The 25,908-nt window shown below is 44.8% G+C and overlaps 1 protein-coding gene across 1 annotated transcript; it reads left to right on the top strand.

The window, feature by feature from the left end:
• The first annotated feature begins 935 nt into the window (after positions 1–935).
• LOC141071174 (phosphatidylethanolamine-binding protein 1-like) lies at positions 936–24,257 on the top strand. Its single transcript, XM_073559607.1, has 4 exons — positions 936–1,146; positions 9,040–9,149; positions 9,285–9,385; positions 23,419–24,257. Exons 1-4 carry the CDS (start codon positions 1,012–1,014, stop codon positions 23,631–23,633), a joined length of 561 nt encoding a protein of 186 aa, XP_073415708.1. The 5' UTR covers positions 936–1,011; the 3' UTR covers positions 23,634–24,257.
• Positions 24,258–25,908: the final 1,651 nt, after the last annotated feature.

The raw sequence follows: 25,908 nt of genomic DNA, 5'->3' as shown, positions 1-25,908 counted from the left end.
GGTAGGAGGGGGGACCGACCCGGACTTTAAAAGAAAAAACCTTGCTCAGGTACTGCCCCCCAGCATCGTTCCGCCCTAGGCACATGCCTAGTGGCAAATACGGCCCTGGCAGGGGGAATAAACTCCTTCAACAACGACTTGTGGGACACAAAGGAATAGGGAAAGACCGAGGGAGTTTTAATCGGAAGGCAACTGGGTTGACTACCTCCAGAATTTCATATGGACCAATGAATCTAGGACCCAACTTAAGAGAGAGCCTCTTCAATCTAATATTCTCAGAGGATAGCCATACCTTATCTCCCACTCTGAAGGCGGCCCCTGATGAGCGCCTCCTATCACACTGGATGGAAGAGCTAGCAAGTAGAGGACTAATCAAGGGAAGTGAACACAGATGATTGCTGTACAGACCCAGCACAACCAAAACAGACTGACAGCCATACACAAAGTAACACAGGAACAGACGGGCCGGTGACACCTGAGGTATGGGGGGCCATGGGGGCCCTCACTGTGCTGCCACCATCAGAGTATGAAGCTGGTAACCTCTCACAATAGATGGGAACTGATGGGGATAGTAGTCATATGGGGACAGGTCCTGCGCTGCCGATCCCTCTCTGTATACGGCAATTACACGGGATCATATGGGACAGTGTCTGATGCCGCACGTCAGGGTCATAACACTATGTGAGGACGTCAGGACGACAAGCAGAAGAGGGAGGATCCATGCAGCTGTCTCGTCTCTGCCCCGCATGCCGGTGTCAGTGCAGGCACTAGAGCGTCTTCTGCAGCGTCTAGCGCTAGTGACCATACACCGCGCTGCAGCTGTCACTCCGTCTATGCAGCCTGTGCGCTGATTGGCCCATTTACACGGGTGATCCCCCTCCACCAATAGGATAGAAGTGCTAATCTCCACCCCTTCCTCTATTGGGTGAAGCTGACGTCAGGGCGGAGCTATGAGAGCCGTGCAGTTGGTACAAGCACAGCAGAAGTGGCGCAGACTTGCGTGAGAGCGCGATGCCTCTGGACGTGTCTGAGTGGTGCGGGGCTGTGTGCCTGGACGAGGTGGAGGAAAAGCCCGCGCACCCGCTCATTGTGAGCTACGGTCCTGTGGTGATAGAGGAGCTGGGCCAAGTGCTGACCCCTACCCAGGTAGTGACCGTGTAGGCCTGGCGTGGGCGCCACTCCCACTGTGATGGCACGCTGTCTGGGACCACGCCTTCCAGTACTAGGGTGGGCGATCTATATAGCAGCAGAGGGTACATATGATCAGTGCTGTCCGCACTCCTGCTGGCAGACTGCCTGCAAGTCACGTGGTGCTGCGTATACTGTACAGGGTGGATACTAGTAGTGTGTGTGTGTGTCCTGCCAGCTACATAGTATATGCTAGCCTGCAGTGTGTATACTCCTAGCTACATAGTACTGCAGGCTAGCATATATGTATACTCCTAGCTACATAGTATATACATAGTATATACTGCAGTGTGTACTCCTAGCTACATAGTGTATATACTGCAGCCTGCAGTGTGCGTACTCCTCGCTACATAGTATATACTGCAGCCTGCAGTGTGTATACTCCTGGCTACATAGTATATACTGCAGCCTGCAGTGTGTATACTCCTGGCTACATAGTATATACTGCAGCCTGCAGTATGTATACTCCTAGCTACATAGTATATGCTAGCCTGCAGTGTGTATACTCCTAGCTACATAGTATATGCTAGCCTGCAGTATGTATACTCCTAGCTACATAGTGTATATACTGCAGCCTGCAGTGTGTATACTCCTACCTACATAGTATATACATAGTATATACTGCAGTGTGTGTACTCCTAGCTACATAGTGTATATACTGCAGCCTGCAGTGTGCGTACTCCTCGCTACATAGTATATACTGCAGCCTGCAGTGTGTATACTCCTAGCTACATAGTATATACTGCAGTGTGTATACTCCTGGCTACATAGTATATGCTAGCCTGCAGTATGTATACTCCTAGCTACATAGTATATGCTAGCCTGCAGTGTGCGTACACCTAGCTACATAGTATATACTGCAGCCTGCAGTGTGCGTACACCTAGCTACATAGTATATACTGCAGCCTGCAGTGTGCGTACACCTAGCTACATAGTATATACTGCAGCCTGCAGTGTGCGTACACCTAGCTACATAGTATATACTGCAGCCTGCAGTGTGCGTACACCTAGCTACATAGTATATACTGCAGCCTGCAGTGTGCGTACACCTAGCTACATAGTATATACTGCAGCCTGCAGTGTGCGTACACCTAGCTACATAGTATATACTGCAGCCTGCAGTGTGCGTACTCCTCGCTACATAGTATATACTGCAGCCTGCAGTGTGCGTACTCCTCGCTACATAGTATATACTGCAGTGTGCGTACACCTAGCTATATAGTATATACTGCAGCCTGCAGTGTGCGTACACCTAGCTATATAGTATATACTGCAGCCTGCAGTGTGCGTACTCCTAGCTACATAGTATATACTGCAGCCTGCAGTGTGCGTACTCCTAGCTACATAGTATATACTGCAGTGTGTGTACTCCTAGCTACATAGTATATGCTAGCCTGCAGTGTGTATACTCCTCGCTACATAGTATATGCTAGCCTGCAGTGTGTATACTCCTCGCTACATAGTATATACTGCAGTGTGTATACTGCAGTGTGTATACTCCTAGCTACATAGTATATGCTAGCCTGCAGTGTGTATACTCCTAGCTACATAGTATATACTGCAGCCTGCAGTGTGTATACTCCTCGCTACATAGTATATACTGCAGTGTGTATACTCCTGGCTACATAGTATATACTGCAGCCTGCAGTGTGTATACTCCTGGCTACATAGTATATACTGCAGCCTGCAGTGTGTATACTCCTGGCTACATAGTATATACTGCAGTGTGTATACTCCTAGCTACATAGTATATACTGCAGTGTGTATACTCCTGGCTACATAGTATATACTGCAGTGTGTATACTCCTGGCTACATACTGTATGTACTATCTGCAGTGTGTAGAATGCCATGTGTATACTGACGGTTACATAGTATATACTACAGTCTGCAGTGTATTTATACTGCCAGCTACATATTATAGACTAAAGTCTTCAGAGTATAGTGCTGGCTACATAGCATATACTGCAATATACAATGTCTGTCCTGCCAGCTACATAGTGTATATACGTCGTTCTGCAGTGGGTGTATACTGCTGGCTACATAGTATATACTGCAGTGTGTGTATATGTGTATATATATATATGTGTGTGTGTGTGTGTGTGTGTATGTATATGTGTATATATATATATATATATATATATATATATACAGACACACTGCTGGCTACATAGTGCGTGTGTATACTGCCGGCTACATAGTGTATATACGCCAGTCTGCAGTGTGTGAATACTGCCGGCTACATAGTCTATACTATAGTTTGCAGTGTGTGAATACTGCCGGATACATAGTCTATACTACAGTCTGCAGTGTGTATATACTGCTGACTACATAGTATATACTACAGTCTGCAGTGTGTGTATACTTCTGGCTACATAGTGTATATGCTACAGTCTGCAGTGCAGGCTTGGACTGGCCCACTGGGGAATCCTCCAGTGGGTCCCTGTGCAAGAGTGGCCACCACCCTTTTATATGAACCGTACTCAGCACAATATACTTGAATCACTATGTACAGGCAAAAGAATATTTAGAATTGAGAGTCCTCAGTGGTTGATACCTTTTAATGGCTAACTGAAAGATGGAAACAAATTGCAAGCTTTCGAGACTACTCAGGTCTCTTCATCAGGCAAAGACTAATACAGAATCTGAAGAATCATATTTATACACAACACAGCAATAATGCAATAGATAAGACAAGTGACATGAAGCAGAAATCTCATCATGGGAGAGTGATGGACAGTTATGGCCATAAATATTAGAACAGTTTGTAGATAAGGAGTCTGAATGTTTGTGTCCTCTGGGGTCTGGTTCTGTTGTGATGCCCTCACAAGGTCTAAAGAGCAAATTCCTTAATTGATGTAAAAGGACATAAATCCAATGCGACACATTCCTGCGCTGAGTGTGACAAAGATTGTCATGAGTTTATACTCCCAGACTCTTCTGTCTCTCAGAGATTTGAAATTGCCTTTTAAAACAAGTAATTTAATGTCCATAATGCCATGACCGGGGATACAAAAGCTTGGCCACAGGTAGATCCATTCTTTTTTCTCTTATTGTGTGGCGATGAGAATTCATCCTTGTTCTCAGTTTTTGCCCGGTCTCCCCTACATACAGACCCCCAGTTGGACATTTAGTGCAAATAATTAGGTACACCACATTAGATGTGATGCAGCTGAAAGTACCTGGGATCTTGTAGTCCTGATGTGAGTTGGGGATCTTTATCTTGTCCATGGTCATTATAAATGGACAGGTTTTACATTTTTGCTGGTTGCAGGGAAAGGTTCCTGTAGCTGTTGGGGAGGACAGGGAGCTTCTAACAATGATGCTTCTTAGACTTGGCTACATAGTATATACGCCAATCTGCAGTGTGTATATATATATATATATATAGTGTTATCTGCCAGCTGCATAGTATATACTCCAATCTTGTGTGTTCTGCTGACTTTATAGTATGATGTGCATATGTATAGAGGGCCTGCTTGATATGGTGAGGTTTTGTGCCTACAGTGTGTATGTATGTGCAGATCACTAGTATACCGAGCCAGATGGACTTTGTTGCCATCGGTTTTGGCCTTGGTTCAGACATTCATGGCTTGATCTTTTGTCAGGTGTGTGTGTAATAATTTTTTTTTTTTTTTAACTTGCCTAGAACTAGCTAAGCTTTCATGTGATATAGGATCTAACGTCTGTTTTCCCAGGATATCCGCCCAGTTTCATAGATGGCGGAATAACAGTTCACCTTATATGAATAATCATCTGTTCTCAAGAACGTGGGGATTTTTACATTTACAGTATACTGCTGATTGTCTAGGTTACCAGCCACTCTGCAGTCTGAGGTGGCTGGTTTCTGAGGTGAGGAGAGAGCCCAGTGTTCACCCTCCTGCCATGAGTAGTGGTGATGGTCCCTTGCTATCCAGACGCCATAACCTACAGGTTATTTAGCATATCTTCTCTCTCAAGGAGAAAAGGTCTCTGCCCTTAAGAAGGATAAGACACCCAGCCGCAAGTGTAGGATATGTGCCGCCAGGCTTCCCTCTGCATACAGGAAGAAGCTTTGCCAGCCCTGCACGGAGGAGGTGTTGCGTACTGAACAGCCCTTGTCCTCCTGGATAGCATCAAGACCCTCATTAAAGGTTCAATCCTCCATGGCTACATTTTCCCAGGGCCCCATGCATCAACCCCTTCCTCCTAAGAAAAAGGAAGAGGGCACCTGTAGAAACCAACTCGGGCAAAATCCATACCTCGGGTTCAGAGAACATTTGGGAGAATGAGGGTTACCCCTCCACCCTCAAGTCTGTTAAGTATTACTTCTCTTCCAAAGATATGGGAGAGTTAATTAGTATGGTGAGAGGCACTATGGGGGTCGAGGAGGAGAAAGTGAGATACACCTTTCAGATTGAAATGTTTGGCTAAAACCCGAAGATCAGAAAGGGTTCCCCATACACAAAAATGTACAAAACCTTATTCTAAACAAATGTGGGCTCCCTGAAAAGAGTCTTGGTGTCCCCTCGGTTAAAAAAAATCACTTTCCCCTGGAAGGTGATAGTTCCCTATGGGAAATCCCTAAAGTAGATATGCAGGTGTCCGGGGTAGCCAAAAAGACGGCCTTTCCCTTTGAGGATTCTTCCCAGCTCAAAGACCCAATGGACCAGAAGATCGAGAGCTTACTAAGAAAATCACCAAACTGCTTAAAACAAACGTGGCTGCCATGTGCGTCGCCAGATCTTTGTTTATGTGGCTCTGCACATTGGAAGATCACCTAACCCAGGGTACTTCTAGTGAGGACATACTTGATTCACTTCCCCTCCTCCAAAAGGGCATGGGGTTTTTGACTGATGCCTCTGCTGACTCCGTCCGGGTGGTGGCAAGATCTGCAGTCCTTTCCAATTTCATCTAGGAGAGCACTGTGGTTAAAGTCATGGGTAGGCGACGTTACCTCCAAACCTAAACTCAGCGCTATTCCCTTTCAGGGTCACTATGTGTTCGGCCCAGCCCTTGACGATATCCTAGACAAAGCCACGGAAAAAAAGAATTCACTTACAGAGCAAAAAAAACTCTAGAATACGATTTTTTTTTTTTTTTTTGTCCCGTCCCCCAACCCCCCCCTCCCCCCCGCGACTAGCCCTCCCAGAGGGAGTTCAAGGGGAAGGGAAAAACAGTGCGATGGAGCTACTCCCAAAGGTGGCAAAGCCAAAAATATTCTGGTTCCCCACCCCCAGGAGACCCCGGACAAACAATGTCCTCAGGTCAGGGGTCGACTCACACTTTCTCATCCAGTGGCAATCCATCTCCACAAACCAATGGGTTCTCTGTACCATTCGAGATGGTCTTAGGTTAGAGTTAGAGTCCTCCCCCTCACTGCCTGAGAATTACCGCTGTGCAATCTCCGAGTCCCTGCTAGCAGACCTACAGGGCCTGCTTCAATCAGAAGTAATCTCGCCAGCGCCACAACAGGAGATAGGCGAAGGCCACTATTCTCGCCTGTTTTTGATAACAAAAACCCTCAGGGAACACAGGATTATCATAAACCTGAAACCCCTGAACCAGGTAATCAGATATAGACGATTCAAAATGGAATCGAACAAGTCAGCAATTCCACTAATTGGACAGAACTGGATGATGGCTACAATAGATCTGAAGGTCGCATATTATCATGTGCCGATTCATCCGGACCACAGAAGGTTCCCCAGATTCAGTGTCCAACAGACATAGGGTCAGCCAGTTCCAGTTCAGTGTCCTGCTGTTTGGGATCTCATCAGCATCAAGGGTATTTACCAAGATCATGGCGGAGGCAGTGATCTTCATCCGACGCCACGGAGTCTGTTATCCCATATCTGGACGACTTTCTCATCGTCGAGCCATCCGTCCCTCAGCTGAACCTGGATGTGGCGAAAACCCTGGAATTCCTGAAATCCATAGGCTGGATCCAGAAATTGAAGTCGGATCTCCATCCTTCCACAAGGAAGAAATTCTTAGTTCTTTTGGACTCTGAGAAGGACGTCCTTCTTACCCAGGGATCGTCGGCTCGACCTTGTCCAGAAGATCTCGAGGTTCAGAGACCGGAGGTCTCCAGCCTTAAGAGATTCGATGTGCGTTCTAGGATCTCTTACTGTGTGTATCCAGACTGTCTTTTGGGCCCAAGCCCATACTCGTGTCCTACACTCCCACTTACTCTGGTATGCGAAAATTCATCAGAATACACTGAACAAGAGAATCCCACTTCCAGGTCATGTGAAATCAGCTCTGTTGTGGTGGCTAGACTATCAAAACCCAAAACTCAAGATAAAAAGCGGACGGCACCGCTGTTACCGTGTGACTTCAAATGATGTGCGGCATACAGAAGCCCAGCAGCTGGGAATCTCGGGTGCCAGACCTGGAAACGGTCAATCCTGGGAATCCATGCAAAGAGAAAAGGTCGCACTCATCGAGATCGAAGTTTCACTGATTTATTGACATATCATGAACATGTCAAGTCGGGGGAAACAAACAAGAAGGCGCTCAATCAGTGAAATCCTAGGTGCAATGCTCCCTGGGAAATACGAATATGCAAATAAAGTCCGTGGAGCCTCATTTTAAGAGTCTCAAACACGGGACTAGCCAGATCTTCCTCCAGGGAAGGACCCAGCCAAGGGGTGGCTCCTTTCGGAAACCACCATTACCACCATATCATGTGGCCCTTTAAGTCAATATCCAGCTCTTTAGGAGTTTACAGATATGACAAGGGAAATACCAAGGCCAGGTATCCATCCACAGACGACTGTTTCGAGGTGTTGCCCCTCATCAGTGCGTCCGCAGCATTCCACAACTCCCTGCCGTGTTTTTGGCTTACAGAATGCTTGCGTTTTCCAAGCTGTTTGACTCATCGCTTGGAAAGGTGATTGACAGGTTGGTCACACTTGTCTAGCATAGTGCTTGACAAGTGTGACCACCTTTTTACAATTGATGCTGCCTATGCAGCATCAATAGTAAAAGAGAGAATGTAAAAAAATCGAGATATACTTACCCTCTGTCAGCGCCCGGCCCTCAGCGACGCTCCCGGCAAGCTCCATTCCCAGGGATTTATTGCGAGAATGACCTCAGATGAGGTAGCGGTCACGTGACCGTGATGTCATCTGGGGTGATTTGCGCAATGCATCCCTGGGACCGGAAGCGTGGCGGACAGGCGGGAAGGCTCCGGGGGCCATCAGAGGGTAAGTATATCCTGGTTTTATATATATAAAATTTTTTTTTTTCTTTTTTTCTTCAGGTATATGGTACCCAGGGCATGGAGGAGAGTCTCCTCTCCTCCAGACCCTGGGTACCATCTGCACATTAAGCGCTCACTTCACACATAGTGGGCATAATAGCCCCATGCGGAAAGTGAGCATTTCAATACATTCCTAGGTGAGTGGAATCGCCACGATTCCACTCAAAGAATGAACATGCTGCGTATTTTTCCGCTATGCAAATACGCAACATTAGCACAGCAATGCGGAATGCCATTGAATTTAATGGTTTGCGTTTTGTAAGCGTCTTCGCAGTGGAAAATCGCAGCAAAAACGCTTACAGTCCGCAACATGTGCACACAATTTTTTTTTTTTTTTTTTTTTAGATCTCTAAATTACGAGGAAAAAAAACATGTAAGAATTACGGTACATGCTCCCTTTCTGCCAGTATTCACATTAATCATGTTGTATTAAATAAAGGAGTTAAATGTCTATAAGGCAACCAGTTCTCAAGGTCTCTGGCACTTTAACCTTTGGTTATTTCTATGCAGTAGCAGAGTCTCCATTGTCTATATGCCAACGAGTCAGTGTTGTAACAAGATGATTTTTTTTTTTTTTTTTTTTTTTTTCTCAACCCTGGCGAAATAGGTCCAGAACCGTCCAACCAGCATTTCCTGGGAGGGAATGGATAGCACCAAGCTGTATACTCTTGTGCTTACAGACCCTGATGCACCGAGCCGGAAAACTCCCAAATTCAGGTTTGGTCAATGTCCTTACAGGAAGCCACAATTTTTTTTTTTTTTTTTCCTCTTTCTTTTACTTTGCACCTGGGGCCATGGTTCATTGCACTGCACAGATGAAGTGATGGACTGTTCAATTCTCCTGTGTTTTAGGGAATGGCATCACTTCCTCCTTATAAATATGAAAGGAAATGACATCAACAGTGGCTGTGTCCTGTCTGACTACATTGGTGCAGGTCCACCTAAAGGAACTGGTGAGTGTACCCGTATTGCCCCGGAAAGGTCTATTGAAAGGTAACTGTAGCCAAGCTCTACTCTGTGTGGAGCAGGACCATGGCGGCCATCACTGTAATGTGACTGAGTGTTTTATTGGGACGGAGCTGGTAATACGAGGTGTTATATGAAGTCTGTTGATGGCTACCTCTTTTTAAGCACAACATTTGCCACTGCTGTCCTAATCTGAATAATGTGGAGGTGAGAAGTAAAGCACATCTTACATATGTCGCTCATGGCTTGTTTAAGAGTATAATGTCACCTGCGGCAGGAAATGTGCTAAACAAAAAAGCCTGACCTGATAAATCCCTGTCCACTGCAGCCCAGGTAACCCTGCTAGTGCTAGTCTGAGTGTGTTGGTGTCACTGCTGCGGTCATTGTCTGCACTATTAACGTGCATTCAGTCACTCCAGGAAAGTGTGTGTAAAACAAATATACACACCACTTTAACACTTACTGCAATAATGGAGTTTATGTATACGTTAGATGCAATGTGCTGATACATTGTATGTTAGTATATTGGCCACATAACATATTTGTGCATTAATTTAATACTAAATAGGTGCAGCCCCTATTTTTCCAGGACGTCCCTCCTGACAGCACCATGGAGGTCGTCATTCTTACAGGGACAGGAAACGCACGAGAGGTAAAAAGGCCCCTCCCGCCCACCTCCCTCAGTGTTTTTCCTGTCCCTGCATGGACAGACACTCAAGAGAAGAGTGGAGCACAGAACTTAACGGATCAGGCGGCCCAGCTTCTCCTTCCCCTGTCGAGGCCCTCGGCCGACATTGCCCGGAGGAGGGTCCCTCTGCCACAGAGACCAGTCGAGTGGATGAGCTTCTGGGTTGAGCCACTTCCCTCCGATGGAGTGCTTCGACGCTGATTGGCGGTTCGCGGCCTCTTCCAGGGTATGTCTCCCCTTATTTCTGTACTAATCAGAATAAGGGAACCCCTGCCACTGCACTCCCTACCCCTAAGAGGTCTTGCCAAGCCATTATGAAGTCCAAAAGATGCCTTGTTTGTAAATTGAAATTACTTTATGGTAAGCTACTTTGTTAGGGCTGCACGACTAAAATTGTTAGAAACAGCTGTCTTTCCTTTCGGAGATGAGATCCATGATACGAGAGGCGGTCCAGACCTTTCTTAACTTCGCCCCGCCACAGACCACCAACTGTTATGAATGGGTCACCGAGGAGAAAAAAGCAAAACAAGCTAAGGCCTGTTTCACACTTCCGTTTTTGTGTCCGCCAAACGGATCCGTTTCCGTTTTTTTGACGGAAACTGATGCAAACGGATCCGTTTTTTTAAAAACGGATCCGTTTTTTTAAAAACGGATCCGTTTTTTTTGACGGATCCGCGGTAACCGTAATGGAAGTCTATGGGACAAAAAAAAGGATCCTGCAAAAAATGGCGGATCCGTTTTTTACGGAAAACAACGGATTTTGACGGATTTGAAAAAACGGAAGTGTGAAACAGGCCTTAGTCACAGAAAACCAGAGGTTGGTAACTATGCAGATTGCAGATCCCTGATCCTACCACACAACTAGCAGCAGCCATGGAGCGTACCTACGATTTTCCTAGACGCTTTGTCACAGCCAGAGGACTAAATAAGCCTGAAGCATGAAAAGGGGAAAACTGCCCCAGAGCAGACCCCAAAAGAATAGATGGCCCCCACACATGTATTGACGGTGAAACAAGATGAAGGCACAAACACAGGCCGGAAAATAGGCTGAGCAAACGATGGGGCCCAATCTAACTAGAAAGGAAAGACACTGTCTGGAACCTGCAAAAACCCTACAAAAATAATGTCCAACACTTCTGATAGCAAAATTAACCCTGAAGTCACTAGACTTCTCCCACTATATCAGCACTCTGAAATATTCTGAGACAGAGCAAAAAGAGACCAAACTAGTAAGGGACAAAAAGCAAATTGGCAAAATACTGATAAATAAGAGTGGAAATTCAGCACAGTCCCCAGCCGGGGCTGGCTGACCACACAAAAAACTGAATAGACCAACAAAATTAAGTTTGAACATTAGCAGAAAAACTCAGCTTTAGATGACTGGAACAGAGCTGAAAACCAAGAGCTGACAAGCTAGAAGGAATCACCAGCAACTGAATAGGGCGTCGGCTGTCTTAAATCCAATCTGAGACTCCTGAGATCCAATCGTCATCCTCTCTCAGGTGGCAGATCTCCACTGATCAAATCAGCCTCACTACCTCCTGTTACCACCAGAGGGAGTCTGGAAGGAGAACTCACAACAACCAACCCAGGTCCATGTGCTAAAAGACCAAGATGGGAGATGGAGTTGAGCTCAGCGGAAGAGCTCCAGTTCATTGGATCGGACCAAGATGAACAAGGTGAGGTAGTTTCAAAGAATCCGGACAGGGGCAAAAGATATCTTTTTGGCTCATCCAGGCAGTCAAAAGCACAATGCAGGTGGAGGAAGCCCCAAAACCGCAGTCAGTTTAGGATGAGATATTTGGGGGTGTCAGATCGCAAAAACTGTGGGTATTCCCAGTAAAGAGTGTTATCTGGGCTCTGATCCTGGAGGAATGGGAGGATGCGGTGAAATGTCTGGTCATATCCTGGGACTCCAGGATTCTGTTGCCCTTTGAACCTGAAAATATTAAAGCGTGGGAAGAAATCCCCAAGATTGATCCTGTGGCTAAAAAGACTTCTGTTATGAGTCACCGAGGAGGAAAAACAAGCTAAGCCACAGAAAACCAGAGAGGTTGGTAACTAAGCGGATTGCAGACCCCTGATCCTATCCAGACAACTAGCAGTAGCCGTGGAGCGTACCTAAGATGATCCTAGACGCCTCGTCACAGCCGGAGAACTAAATGAGCCTCAAGCAAGAAAAGGGGAAATCTAAACTGCCCCAGAGCAGACCCCAAAGCAATAGACTGCCCCCAAACATGTATTGTCGGTGAGACAAGATGAAAACACAAACACAGATAGAAAAATAGGCTGAGCAAACGATGGGGCCCAAACTAACTAGAAAGGACAGCAAAGGAAAGATGCTGTCTGCAATCACGCACAAAACCCTGCCAAAAAATGTCCAACACATTCTGATAACAAAAATCCTGAAGTCGCTAGACTTCAATTCCCTATATCAGCACTCTGGTCTCTTTTTGCTCTGTCTTCAGAATATACCAATCTGATCAGGGCCAAAAAGCAAACTGGCATAAACAGAGACATAAGAATGGAAATTCAGCACAGTCCCAGCAGGGGTTGGCTGACCACAAAAACTGAGTGAACCAGACCAAATCTCATGTGAAAAAATAGCGGAGCACACTTGGCTTGAGAAGACAGGAACAGAACTGGAAACCAGAACCTCAGGGCAGGAAAAAATCACCAGCACAAAATTGGGGAATCGGCTGTCTTAAATCCAGTCAGAGACTCCTGATGTCCACTAAGTCCTCCTCCTCAGGTGGCAGGTCTCTGCCATTTAGATCAGCTTCATTACCTACTGTCACCACTAGAGGGAGCCCGGATGGAGAACTCACGACTCCTCTGTCAACACAGCCAGCTCCACCACCCTCACCAGAAGCCAGAGGTAAACCAGAAAATGAGTTCACAACAGACTTCTATACCATTTGAAGAAACTTCGCACCTTAGAGCCGATTTATAGAAAGGCGGACAACCTTCTGAAGAGGGCCTGGGAAGCTTCAGCGGCAATAATAAAACCCAACATAGCCACCACCTCAGTTGCTAGATACTTGTTCTTTTGGATCAGGCAACTGGAGGAGCATTTTAGCAACAAAACGCATAGGGGAGGAAATCCCACCTTCCCTCCCTTTAATGAAATTGGCCATGGGGTTCATGATGGATGCTTTCACAGAATCGGTCGGGTTCTCTGCTAGCAACAGCTCCTGATTTAAATTGGCCCACATAGCCATTTAGATGAAGACTTTTGGTCAGGGGATAACTCCTCTAACAATAAGCTCTACTATATTCCGTTCTCAGGGCTTAGAGTGTTGGGGCCAACCTTGGACAAAATTCTGGAAAAGGTGTCTGATAAAAAGTAGAGTAGGTGTAGTTACTCCAAAAGGGGAAGGGGTAAAGGCTCCCTTTTTGGCCCAGGCCCAAGGAGACAATGATGCCATTCAGATGGGGGGGGGGGGGCTTAGGCAGATGGAGAATTGATGGACACATTACCCAGGACCAATAGACACTGAGAACCATTGCAGAAGGGTACACAATAGTCTTCAGGGCCTCCTCCCAAAAGGTTCATAGCTAGGGATGAGTGAATAAGTTTGGATAAGTTCTTATCCAAATAGCTATAGCACTTGCCGAATAGCTGCATCGGGAACCCGGATAACTGGAGCGCTCCTGATAATCAGCTGTTCGGCGCTGCAGCTGCTTGTCGTGGCTGTGTGACAGAACACATGCATGGAGTGCATGTTTGTTAGGCTGTCCATGCATGTGTTGACTGTCACACAGCCGTGACCTAAGCAGCTGCTGTGCCGAACAAATGATTATCGGGAACGCTCCATGTATCCGGATTCCTGATGCAGCTATTCGGTAAGCTCTATAGCGATTCGGATAAGTACTTATCTGAATTTATTCGCTCATTCCTATTGATAACTCCTCACCCACTGGCTGCCATTTCTCTTGTGTGGTCAGACATAGGAGAGCTGGTGGATACAGGTTTGATAATACCAGTTCCTCTGTCAGAAGGACAGGGCCACTATTCAAGCCTTTTCACCATCAGGAAACCCTCAGGTGAATCCCACACCATAATAAACCTAAAACTGTTAAATTTCTGGGTATAGTACAAGAGATTCAGGATGGAAACTAGAAGATAAACAATTCCTCTAATAAACAAGGATGCAGTTATGTGCACACTAGATCTAAAGAGGGCATATCATTTGCCTGTACGTACCTTCTCTCAGAAATTCCTAAGGTTCACAGTAAAAATTCAAAATCAGAACTGCCACTTGCAATTCCAGTGCCTTCTGTTTGGTCCGGCCTCAGCTCCCGAGATTTTTACTAAACTGGTGGCAGAGATCGTGGCCTATTTAAGGAAGATGGGTATAATTATCCCTTATCTGGACGACTTCTGCTGGTAGCCAACTCGATGGAAGAACTTCTGGCCCACAAGGAGAGAAGACTATATCAACGTTAGAGTGTCTGGGTTGGATCCTGAATTTGAAGAAGTCAGACTTAGTACCAGGGACCAAAACTGTTTTCTTGGGGATCCTGCTAGATTCCAGGCTGAGGGCATCCTTCCCATGAGAGGAAAAACAAAAAACCTTGAAAGACAGTCCAGCTTTTCCTGGGGAGCCACAGTTCCCTCAGGATGTCAAACTTCATGCATTCCATGCGTCTGGTGGGTCCAATTCCACTCCATGGTTTTGTCCTGGGACAGATGCCAGATAATTCTCAACAAAGGAATGTGCTTATCCCTTGTTGTAAGGAAATCGCTGCTCTGGTGAAATATTCCTGAAAACCTTAGGTTGGACATCATGTGGATAGCTTCTCCTTGCATAGTACTTAGCATGGACACCAGCAAGGAAGGATGTGTGGAGCACATCTGGAAGGGAAGATACTTCAGGGTAGTTGACCTTTGCATATCCGGTCCCAGTCCTCAAACTACAGAGAGCTCTATGCTGTTTATGAAGCCCCAAAACAGAATCGACCATTGTTGGAAAGACCTCACAAACACATTCCACCACCAAGGAGGCACAAAGCACTGTGCACTTCAACATTTATCATCAAAGAAATTCACTTGGCCAGAAAGAAGAGTCCTATTGGTCTCAGCAGTTCATCTGGAGGGATCCCAAAATAAGGTAGCAGACTATTTAAGCAGATGGAAGGTCTGGCCTACAGAGTGGGAGTTAAACAGGGAGGTATTCCAGCAATTTGCAACAAGGAAAAATTCAATGGTCGTCAGGTTTTACACTCAATCCAAGAGGCAATCCAGAAGGGATCAACTCATTGAATCAGAGGGGGAACAGGATGCTGTCACATGCCTTTCCCCAATAGTGCTCATTCCGAGTGTGCTCAAGAAGAGTCAGGAGAATCGGGCGAAGGTACTTCTAATCGCTCCATTCTGGCCAAAAAGAAGTTGGTTTCCTCTGCTAAAGACCATGGCCCTGCAGGAACCAGTTTTACTTTCCCTGAGGAGAGACCTAATATCAAGGTGCAGTCTTCCACCACGATCTGAAAAGACTCACTGTCGGCTTGGATCCTGAAAGGAACATCTTAACCTGGGGTCTGTGTGACCAAGTTATAACCACCATCCAGGTGAGTAGGAAGCCAGTCACCTCGGCAATCTATAAAAAGATTTTGTAAGAGATTCTGTTTGGCAGGGCTGTGGAGTCGGAGTCGGAGCTCATTTTGGTGGAGTCGGTATAAAATGGACCGACTCCTAAAATATATAATAAATTGGGTACAGTAATTCAATGCAGGATGTGCTGAATATTTTTTCATAGGAGTTTGGGAAAGTTATGAAATGTCCTATAAATGGCTGTTATATTCCTGATCTAAGGCTACATTCACACACAGTGTTTTTCCTGTGTTTTTTGAGGATACGTTTTTCAGCTGCAAAAGCTGATCTTTTTAAAAAACTGCATCACCTGAAAGGTTTTTGAGCTCATAGATAATGTTTTCAATAGCAAAAGCAGATTAGAAATCTGCTCTATCCATTTATCCATATCTGTCTATCCATATCGTATCTGTACCAAAAAGAATGAAAACCGGGTAGTACACCAATATATATTCTGTTCTATCTAAATATCTTGATTATTGGATCATAAAAATGATTAAATGTCTGAGGTTCACATTGTACTACAATAAATTTTTCACTTAAATATAAGCAATATGTGTGGGAGTCGGAGTCGGTGTAAGGGAAATTGAGGAGTCGGAGTCGCAGGTTTTGCTTACCGACTCTACAGCCCTGCTGTTTGGAATGTGGCAGTTCCAATATAGACATTGCCCTGCTAGATATCGCCAAAATTTTGGATTTCTATAGGCAAGGTATAATAATGGTCTTAGACCGAGCACGCTTAAAGTCCAGATATAGTCTGAGCGTTTTTTTTCGATCATCCCTTGGCATCTCACCCATGGGTGACTAGGTTTATTAAAGCAATAGAGGCTAAGACCTAATATAAGGACTTAAACCTAGTTCTTAATGCCCTTTGTAAAACTCCTTACGTGCCCGTAGAACACAAACATATCAAGACTTGCCTTTTAACCCCTTACCTACAATGGACGTAATATTCCGTCCATGTGACCCTGGACCTAATTACCATGGACAGAATATTACGTCCCAGCGATCAGCGGCGCCCTCATGCTTCCCTGAGCCCCCCCACAGCAGCGCAATGTGCAGCGCTGCTGTGGGGGTCTCTTTCCCTACAGGCCCCCGGATCCAAGATGGCGACGGGGGCCTGTAGGGAGCTGACTTCCTCACTGCCTGCAAAGCGCAGGCATGAGGAAGTCTGCAGAACTGCCTGTGACAGGTTGCTGATCAGCGATCTGTCACAGGACAGTGATGTCCCACCTGGGACAAGGTAATAAAGTAAAAATAAAAAAAAAAAGTAAATTTAAAAAAAAAATCGCTAAATAAATTAGTAAAAAAAAAATTCCCCAATAAATCGATTTTTATCAAAATAAAAAAAACAAAAGTACACATATTTGGTATCGCCGCGTCCGTATCGACCCGCCCTATAAATCTGTCCCATTAGTTAACCCCTTTAGCGAACCCCTTAAAAAATAAAAATAAAAGACGAAGCAAAAAATGATTTATCATACCACCGAACAAAAAGTGCAATAATGCGCGATCAAAAAGACGCATATAAATATCCATGGTACCGCTGAAAACGTCATCTTGTCCCGCAAAAAACGAGCTGCCATACAGCATCATCCGCAAAAAGATAAAAAAAGTTATAGCTCGCAGAATAAAGCGATACAAAATTAATAATTTTTTATATAAAATTGTTTTCATTGCAAAAAACCGACAAAACATTAAAAAACGACCTAAATGAGGTATTGCTGTAACCGTACCAACCCGAAGAATAAAACCGCTTTATCAATTTTACCGCACGCGGAACGGTGTAAACGCACCCCCCAAAAGAAATTCATGAAACGCTGGTTTTTGTTCATTCTGCGTCCCAAAAATCGGAATGAAAAGCGATTTAAAAAATGTCACATGCCCGAAAATGGTACCAATAAAAACGTCAACTCGTCCCGCAAAAAATAAGACCTCACATGACTCGGTGGGTCAAAATACGGAAAAATTATAGCTCACAATATGTGGTGATGCAAAAACATTTTTACAATAAAAAGCGGCTTTTAGCGTGTGACAGCTGCCAAACATAATAACCGCCATAAATAGTAAATCAAACCCCCCGTTATCACCCCCTTAGTTAGGGAAAAATAATAAAACTAAAAAAATGTATTTATTTCTATTTTCCCGTTAGGGCTAGGGTTAGGGGTGTGTTGGGGTTAGGGTTGAAGTTATAATTGGGGGGTTCCACTGTTTGGGCACATCAGGTGCTCTCCAAAGGCAACATGGCATCTGATCTCAATTCCAGCCAATTCTGCGTTGAAAGTCAAATGGTGCTGCTTCCCTTCCAAGCTCTGCCATGTGCCCAAACAGTGTTTTACCCCCACATGTAGGGTATCGGCCTACTCAGGACAAATTACAAAACAACTTTTGGGGTCCAATTTCTCCTGTTACCCTTAGGAAAATAAAAAATTGGGGGTTCAAAGTGCTCACCACACATCTAGATAAGTTCCTTAGGGGGTCTAGTTTCCAAAATGGGGTCACTTGTGGGGGGTTTCCACTGTTTAGGTACATCAGGGGCTCTCCAAAAGCAACATGACACCCGCAGACCATTCCATCAAAGTCTGCATTCCAAAACGTCACTACTTCCCTTCCGAGCCCCGACGTGTGCCCATACAGTAGTTTTCTCCCACATATAAGCTATCGGTGTACTCAGGAGAAATTGGACCCCAAAAGTTGTTGTCCAATTTGTCCTGTTACCCTTGGGAAAATAAAAAAAAATTGGAGACTAATTGATCATGTTTGTGGAAAAAATACGATTTTTTTATTTTCATGCCTGGGCATTATAAACTTCTGTGAAGCCCTTGGGGGTTCAAAGTGCTCACCACACATCTAGATAAGTTCCTCAGGGGGTCTAGTTTCCAAAATGGTGTCATTTGTGGGGGGTTTCTACTGTTTTGGTACATCAGGGGCTCTCCAAACGCGACATGGTGTCCGATCTCCATTCCAGCCAAAAACGTCAAATGGTGCTGCTTCCCTTCCGAGCTCTGCCATGTGCCCAAATAGTGGTTTACCCCCACATGTGGGGTATCAGCGCACTCAGGATAAATTGCACAATGTCTCTTAGGGTCCTGTTACTCTTGGAAAAATAAGAATTGAGGGTGAAAAGATCATTTTTGTGGCAAAAATGATTTTTTTTTTAATTGTACCGCTGTACGTTATAAACTTCTGTGAAGCCCTTGTGGGTTCAAAGTTCTCACCACATCTTGGGGGGTCTAGTTTCCAAAATGGGGTCACTTGGGGGGGGGGGGGGGGGTTTCCACTGTTTAGGTACATCAGGGGCTCTCCAAACGCGACATGGCGTCCGATCTGAATTCCAGCCAATTTTGCATTGAAAAAGTCAAACTGCGCTCCTTCCCTACTGAGGTCTGCCATGCGCCGAAACAGTGGTTCCTCCCCTCCCACATATCAGGTATCAGCGTACTCAGGACAAATTGCACAATAACTTTTGCAGTCCAATTTCTCCTGTTACCCTTGAACCTGAAGTATTTTTTTTGTGAAAAAAAGTTAAATGTTCATTTTTTTTTTTTTAAATATTCAAAAAATTCCTGTGACGCACCTAAAGGGTTAATAAACTTCTTGAATGTGGTTTTAAGCACCTTAAGGGGTGCAGTTTTTAGAATGGTGTCTCTTTTGGGTATTTTCTATCATATAGACCCCTCAAAGTGGCTTCAAATGTGATGTGGTCCCTAAAAATAAAATGGTGTTGCAAAAATGAGAAATCGCTGGTCAATTTTTAACCCTTATAACTTCCTAACCAAAAAAAATTTTGGTTCCAAAATTGTGCTGATGTAAAGTAAACATGTGGGAAATGTTAGTTATTAAGTTTTTTGTGTACTGTATCGCTGTGATTTAAGGGCATAAAAATTCAAAGTTGGAAAATTGCGAAATTTTCAAAATTTTCGCCAAATTTCATTTTTTTTCACAAATAAACGCAAGTTATCTGAATGAAATTTTACCACTAACATGAAGTACAATATGTCACAAGAAAACAATGTCAGAATCACCGGGATCCATGGAAGCGTTTCAGAGTTATGACCTCATAAAGGGACAGTGGTCAGAATTGTAAAAATTGGCCCGGGAGTTAATGTGCAAACCACCCTTGGTAGTGAAGGGGTTAAAATGGCATTTTTAGTAGCCATCACTGCTGCTAAAAGATTGGGGGGGGATTCAAGCCCTGTCCATCCAAGCTCTGTATCTCCAGATTCTGGACGACCAGACAGCCCTTAAACTAGATCAGGTCTTTCTGCCCAATGTAGTGTCTACCCAGAACATAAACAAGGAAATAATCTCTTTTTGTGAACATTCTACAAACCAAAAGGAGCCTCTCTTCTATGCCTTGGACATAAGGTAGGCGGTTATTGGGCACTTAGAGGCCACTTGAAGTTGGACACAGGATTCTAATGTTTATCCAGTACGGGGTGGTGCAAAAAGCGTCCAAGCCCACTATAGCGAGGTGGATCATTTCGGCAATATAGCATACAGTTCAGAAGGGATTTCTCCTCCAGAGAACCTAAAATCCCTCTTGACTAGAGCAGTGTCCACCTCCTGGGCATAGAGGGCAGGGGCATCAGTCGAGCAGATTTGTACTGTTGCAACCTGGACCAGATTACAAGAAGTGTTCAAACACTAAATTGGATGTGTTGTCAGGTCAACAGAATGCTTTTGGAAGGAAAGCTCTCCAGGCAGTGGTCCCACCCCAAGTACGTACTTTGGTATTCTTCATGGTGCTGTCAGGAGGGACATCCTTGAAAATGGGTATTGGACCAACCGGTAATTGTTTCCAGGAATCCATCCTGACGGCACTGTTAGTTCCCTCCCAATAAAGTTCCTATTGTGTCTTAACATTGTATGGGAATTTAAATAAATTTGAGTTGCGTCAATCCTGCTGTGGTACTTGGAAAAATTACTGAGGGAGGTAGGTGGGAGGGGCCTTTTAACCTCTCGTGTGTTTGCTGTCCCTGTAAGCATGAGAATGGCCACCTCCATGGTGCTGCTCAGAATGGACTCCAGGAAACATAATTACCGGTAGTCCTAATACCCATTTTTGTGAAGTCTTTCTCCTTTCAATGGCTGAAGTGAGATTTGTGGTGAAGCATGTGCCACTTGTCAAACACTCCTCATTCATTAAAAGGTGTGCACCTCTTAATGAATCGGGAGCATCTGACTCCAACACGTGCGCTCATCCAGATGGCCTTTAACTTAAGGCCTCTTTCACACATCTATGTCTCCGGTACGTGTGGTGAGTTTTCACATACCGGAGACACTGATACATGTTGACCCGTTCAAATAGAAAAAAATTGAAGTCCGACTCAACAGGACTGGATTTTTCTTTTCTTTTTCAAAAGAAAATATAGTGCGTACAAAAGAATCTTCATTGTCGACATGACCCAGTCGACGTGTTTTGACTGTACTAAGCAGTTTTATTCATGAGTAAGACTGCTTAGTGCAGTCAACCCGTCGACCATGAAAATTTTGATTTGTACGTACTAAATTTTCTTTTGAAAAATAAAAAAAAAATCCAGTCCTGTTGAGCCTGACTCCATTTATTTTTTTTCTATTATCCTTGATGTGAGGCCGGTGTCTGAGCCCCAGGTGGATGAGCATAGAGCAACTGGGTGAACTGGAATAAAGTTTTTGTTAGACCCATTCAAGTCACTGGGTCTGTGCACGTGTCAGTGTGTTTCCACGGACTGTGTGTCCGTGGGCAAAACGCACCGATTTGTCCAGTTTTTAGTCAGCATGGGCTGCAAAACGTCCCACACACTGAGAACACACTGTCATCCGTGTGACTCGTATCGGCACCAGGGAAGAAGCGCTACAGTAAGCGCTGTTCCCCGGTGGCAGGTGCTGAAGACTCATCATTATCTTCTGCCGGCGATGAGCACGAGAGGGGAGTGAGTTATATTAAAGTCAGAACGATGACAGCAGGTGAGGGTTTTTGGGACAATTACTCCCATCATCCAACACCTGCACCTGCTAAGAACACTGACAGCAGGAGCGGATGATGGGGGGTATTCCTCACCCGCTGCCTGCGATATAACTAAATGAATGAAAAGCTGGAGTGGGTTCCCCCTATTTCCTATAACCAGCCTGGCAAAACTCACAGCTGGGAGCTGCAAACCTCAGCTGTCAGCTTCAGCAAGGTTGGTTATCAAGAATAGAGGGGTCCCCATGCTGTTTAATTATTTCAATAATAAAAACAGCATGGGGTCCCCTTAACTTTTGTTAACCAGCCTTACTAAAGCTCACAGCTGGGGTCTGGTATTCTTAGGCTACTCTTACACTTACCATTTTTTTTTGCGGCCTGTATCGGCGCAATTTTTACAGTCTGCCGCAATAACTGACTGCAAAAAAGCTTGCGGATCAGTTTTTCATTTTTCCAATACTATGGAAATAGTTTTGGGGAAAAAAAAATGGCGTTCTGCAAAACCGCAAGTCACGGTGCACCGCAAAAACAAACGTGTTTTTGCTGCCCCATTGATTGTCACTGGGGGCCGTGTCCGTACGCCGTGAAAAAGATCAAGCAAGGTTTTTTTTGTTTTGTTTATTTCATCATGGCCATACGGCGCACCGTGGAATTTTTTGCGGGCCAATTTTGAAATCTTTTGGGGCCGCAAAATCGGCCCGCAATAAAACAGTAGGTGTAAAAGTAGCCTTAGGCTGGTATGGGGCCATTGATAGACACCCCACAAAAAAAAAGCAGCTGCCCAGAAAGGGCACATCTAATCCAATTCTGGCGCTTTGCCTGGCTCTTCCCACTTGCCCTGTAGCGGTGGCAAGTGGGGTCATAGTTGGGGGTGGGGGTTTGAAGCCACTTTTTGTATTTTCAGGTGACGGCAAGCCCCGAGGTTACTAATGAAGAGGCGTCTTGACGCCCCCATTACAAACCCCATAGTCACATTGGAAGAAAAGACACCCAGAATAAAGTCCTCTTTAATAATCTCAGTTAAACAATACTTACAACCTCGCCTTATTCCACCGAAGCACTCGTTCTCTTGTAATAAAACTAAAATTAACAGTATGCCGAATTTGTCGGGCGTTCTGTCCCACGCCGTAATCCATGTCTGCTGGTTAATTAGTTTTCAACCTGGACGGTGCCAAGATACGACCGTCCAGACTCAGATCTACTGGTGAATGAGATGCTGCGAGTGCAAATTCAGTGAAATCACTGAGGCTGCGTTCCCAGCTGGCCTCTATTGTGGGGACCTCAGGCCTGTGGGAAAATGCCAGTCATGAGGTCACCACAATTCAAGCTCAATGGTCTTCACAGCAGATCACTGTCTTCACAGCGGATCACCGTGAAAAATTCTCAGAGCTTGAACTGCGGTGACCTAACCACTGGCATTTTCCCACGGGCCTGAGGTCACCGCAGTTCTGTATTTTTGTACATTGAGTTGTTTGGTTATTCTCACTTTAACATTTGTCAGTAAGAAATTGAGATGGAAAAATTTGTTCATGTAGTTGCATTATTTTGCATACAGATTCTCAGAAAGAAACCCAACTTTCTTAAATATTCAGGTTTATTAACCTTTTGGACTGACAGCACTGTGGTTGCTAAATAAAATTCTCAAATACAAATAGCCTAATAACTGTGCACAGTGTAAAAATGTTGGAAATATGGCTAAAAACTTAGCATCGAATACACTGTTTGTGGCAATAGTTCTGTTATAACTGACATATTTTTCTTGATGTTTTAAAGGATATTCCTTAATTTCTAGGCCTTCATCGTTACGTCTGGTTGGTCTATGAACAGAAAGAACACCTAAACTGTAATGAGCAAGTTCTGACCAATCGCTCTGGAGAACAGCGGGGGAAGTTCAAGGTCCTTTCATTTCGCCAGAAATATGGCCTGGGAAGCCCAGTTGCAGGAAGTTGCTTCCAGGCCGAGTGGGATGATTATGTCCCAAAGCTGTATGAGCAGCTGGCCTCCTAATGTGTAACTTGTCTCCTTATTGCACTCTAGAAATCACAGCACCTAACTGTTCGATTGTTTGCCATTGTATAGTGGGGACAATTTTTATTTTGTTGCTCAAGAACCCGGCACAGTCTCCAATGCATCCAGTGTTAAATCTCTTATGCCAATTGTAGCAGCGTTAGAATTGTGCAACCTTCTGGAAGCATTTTTATTTCACTCTAAAAGTTTCCTACTTTCAGCAAAACGAATCTGTGTATGTTTTAGTGCAGGTTTATCCTGTTTAATTATTTTGCATGAAATCATAAAGTGCATTGGGTTTACTTCTTCTAGTTCTTATTTGCTGTACATTTCATTTTAAGTCATTTTAATTGATTAATAGCATGTGTCCAAGAAGTTGCAGTATGCTACTAGCTGTATTGTCCATTGCTGCTCGTGAGAAGTACGGTATGTATAGAGGGGTTGTCCAGGCATAGAATATTTGCCCTATAAATAAGGGCTGACGTGCAGGTCTCGGTGCACAGCGCTACACGTTGAAGAGAACTGTGGTTTATCTAAATCTGCAGTGTCACCAACCGTATCTATTAAATGCCCAGTCAACTTTAAAAGGCAGTGTACCATGAGTAAAGTACATTTTAATCAATATATCTTTGTAGTGATATGTTCCACAATTGGATGTGTTATAAATTTTTTTTTTTTTTTTATCTGGTATTTGCAATGTCCAAAAATTGAGAGCTGCTCCACTTGATAACTGGCACGTATGCACCCACACACGCTCCTGGCCAGATTAAGAAGCTTAAGTCATTTATGATAAGTGAGTATACAGATGAAACGGAATGTGCTGTTTGTTTGTTAGGTAACAGTTCCCTGGCTTTTTTTTTTTTTACAAGGGAGCAAGTGTTTTAAAATTGTCACCAGTCATGTGACCTCAGCATAAAGTGAGAGACAAGTTCAGCAGCCACAGATGCTCCTGACTTGATGTATGATCAGCTCAGAAAGCTAAAGAGGGGCCAAACACTCCTGTGATTACACACAGGCAGGGAAACTTATCCCCATTGCACAAGTTCATCAAAAACTCGTTCCAGTGATAGATACTAGGCCAACCTAGCAAAGCTAAGATATGATAGTATTTTCAAGAAAGGCATCCAGATAATTACCGTATATACTCGTGTATAATCCTACCGACCCCCCCCCCCCCCCCCCCCCCAAATTTTGCCTCAAGAAACTGGGAAAACTTATTGACTTGTGTATAAGCCTAGGGTGGAATCCATAGACTATGCCCCCATATGCTCCATAGATTTAAAAAAAAAAAAAAAAAAAAAAAAAATGCCATACTCGCCTATCCTGAGTCCATCGCCGCTGTCTGCCGCTTCTTGTGTCAGTGACTTCAGCCATCAGAGGGGCGACACGCACTAACCACGTCACCGCGCCCCCTGCTGCCTAAACGTCACTGACACAGGATGCAGCAGAGACAGCGGTGAAGCTGCGATGGACTGGGGGACAGGTGAATAACTCTATACTCCCATTCTGCCGTGGTCTCTGCAGCCTCGCTTCTTCACTGTCTCCCTGTCTTCAGCGGTCACGTGGTACTGCTCATTTACACTCATGAATATGTGCATATTCATGAGTGTAATGAGCAGTACCACGTGACTGCTGAAGACAGGAAGGGAGACAGTGGAAAAGCGAGGCTGCAGAGACCGTGGCAGGACAGGTAAGTATAATCTGACACCCCCGCTCCCCTGCCGACCCCCCCCCCCCCCAGGTATATGACCTGTGTATAAGCCGAGAGGGGGACTTTCAGCCCCCCAAAAAATGGGCTGAAAATCTAGGCTTATACATGAGTATATATGGTAACTATGAAAACTTTCTCCAGCAGATAAGCATTTCCCTACAATGTTGATGCAGAAATGTTTGCACTAGAGTTGAGCGACTTTGGCCGGATTGGGTTTCGTGAAACAAAATGTGAGTCGGATAAAACTGGTCCGACTAGGGCAAAAAAAGTCGGCGTTTCATCCAAAACCTGACCCCAATGCAAGTCAATGGGAAATAAAAGTTGGCATTGAGTGGATGAATGTCATCCGCTCAATGCCGACTTATTTCCCATTGACTTGCATTGGGGTTGGTTTTAGACGAAACTCCGACTTTTTTTGCCCTAGTCGGGCCAGTTTCATCAGACTCCAATTTTGTTTCATTCGGGTTTCACAAAACCCGATCCGACCAAAGTTGCTCAACTCAGTTTGCACTACAGGCAGAGGACAGCCCCTTCTACTTAGTTAAGATTAGATTATAAAAAGAC

The sequence above is a fragment of the Dendrobates tinctorius genome, unplaced genomic scaffold (assembly GCF_039654945.1).
Source record: "Dendrobates tinctorius isolate UK_male_01 unplaced genomic scaffold, ASM3965494v1 ptg000003l, whole genome shotgun sequence".
Lineage (NCBI taxonomy): Eukaryota > Metazoa > Chordata > Amphibia > Anura > Dendrobatidae > Dendrobates > Dendrobates tinctorius.
The sequence above is the reverse complement of the archived record's forward strand: the minus strand, read 5'-3'. Positions and strand labels throughout refer to the sequence as shown.

What these genes read in the sequence shown, in the direction of transcription:
- LOC141071174 (XM_073559607.1), top strand. Translation starts at nt 1,012, where the DNA reads ATGCCTCTGGACGTGTCTGAGTGGTGCGGGGCTGTGTGCCTGGACGAG. An exon ending in CGGAAAACTCCCAAATTCAG is followed by an intron (nt 9,150 to 9,284) that starts GTTTGGTCAATG and finishes CCTGTGTTTTAG; the next exon opens with GGAATGGCATCACTTCCTCC. An exon ending in AGGTCCACCTAAAGGAACTG is followed by an intron (nt 9,386 to 23,418) that starts GTGAGTGTACCC and finishes CTTAATTTCTAG; the next exon opens with GCCTTCATCGTTACGTCTGG.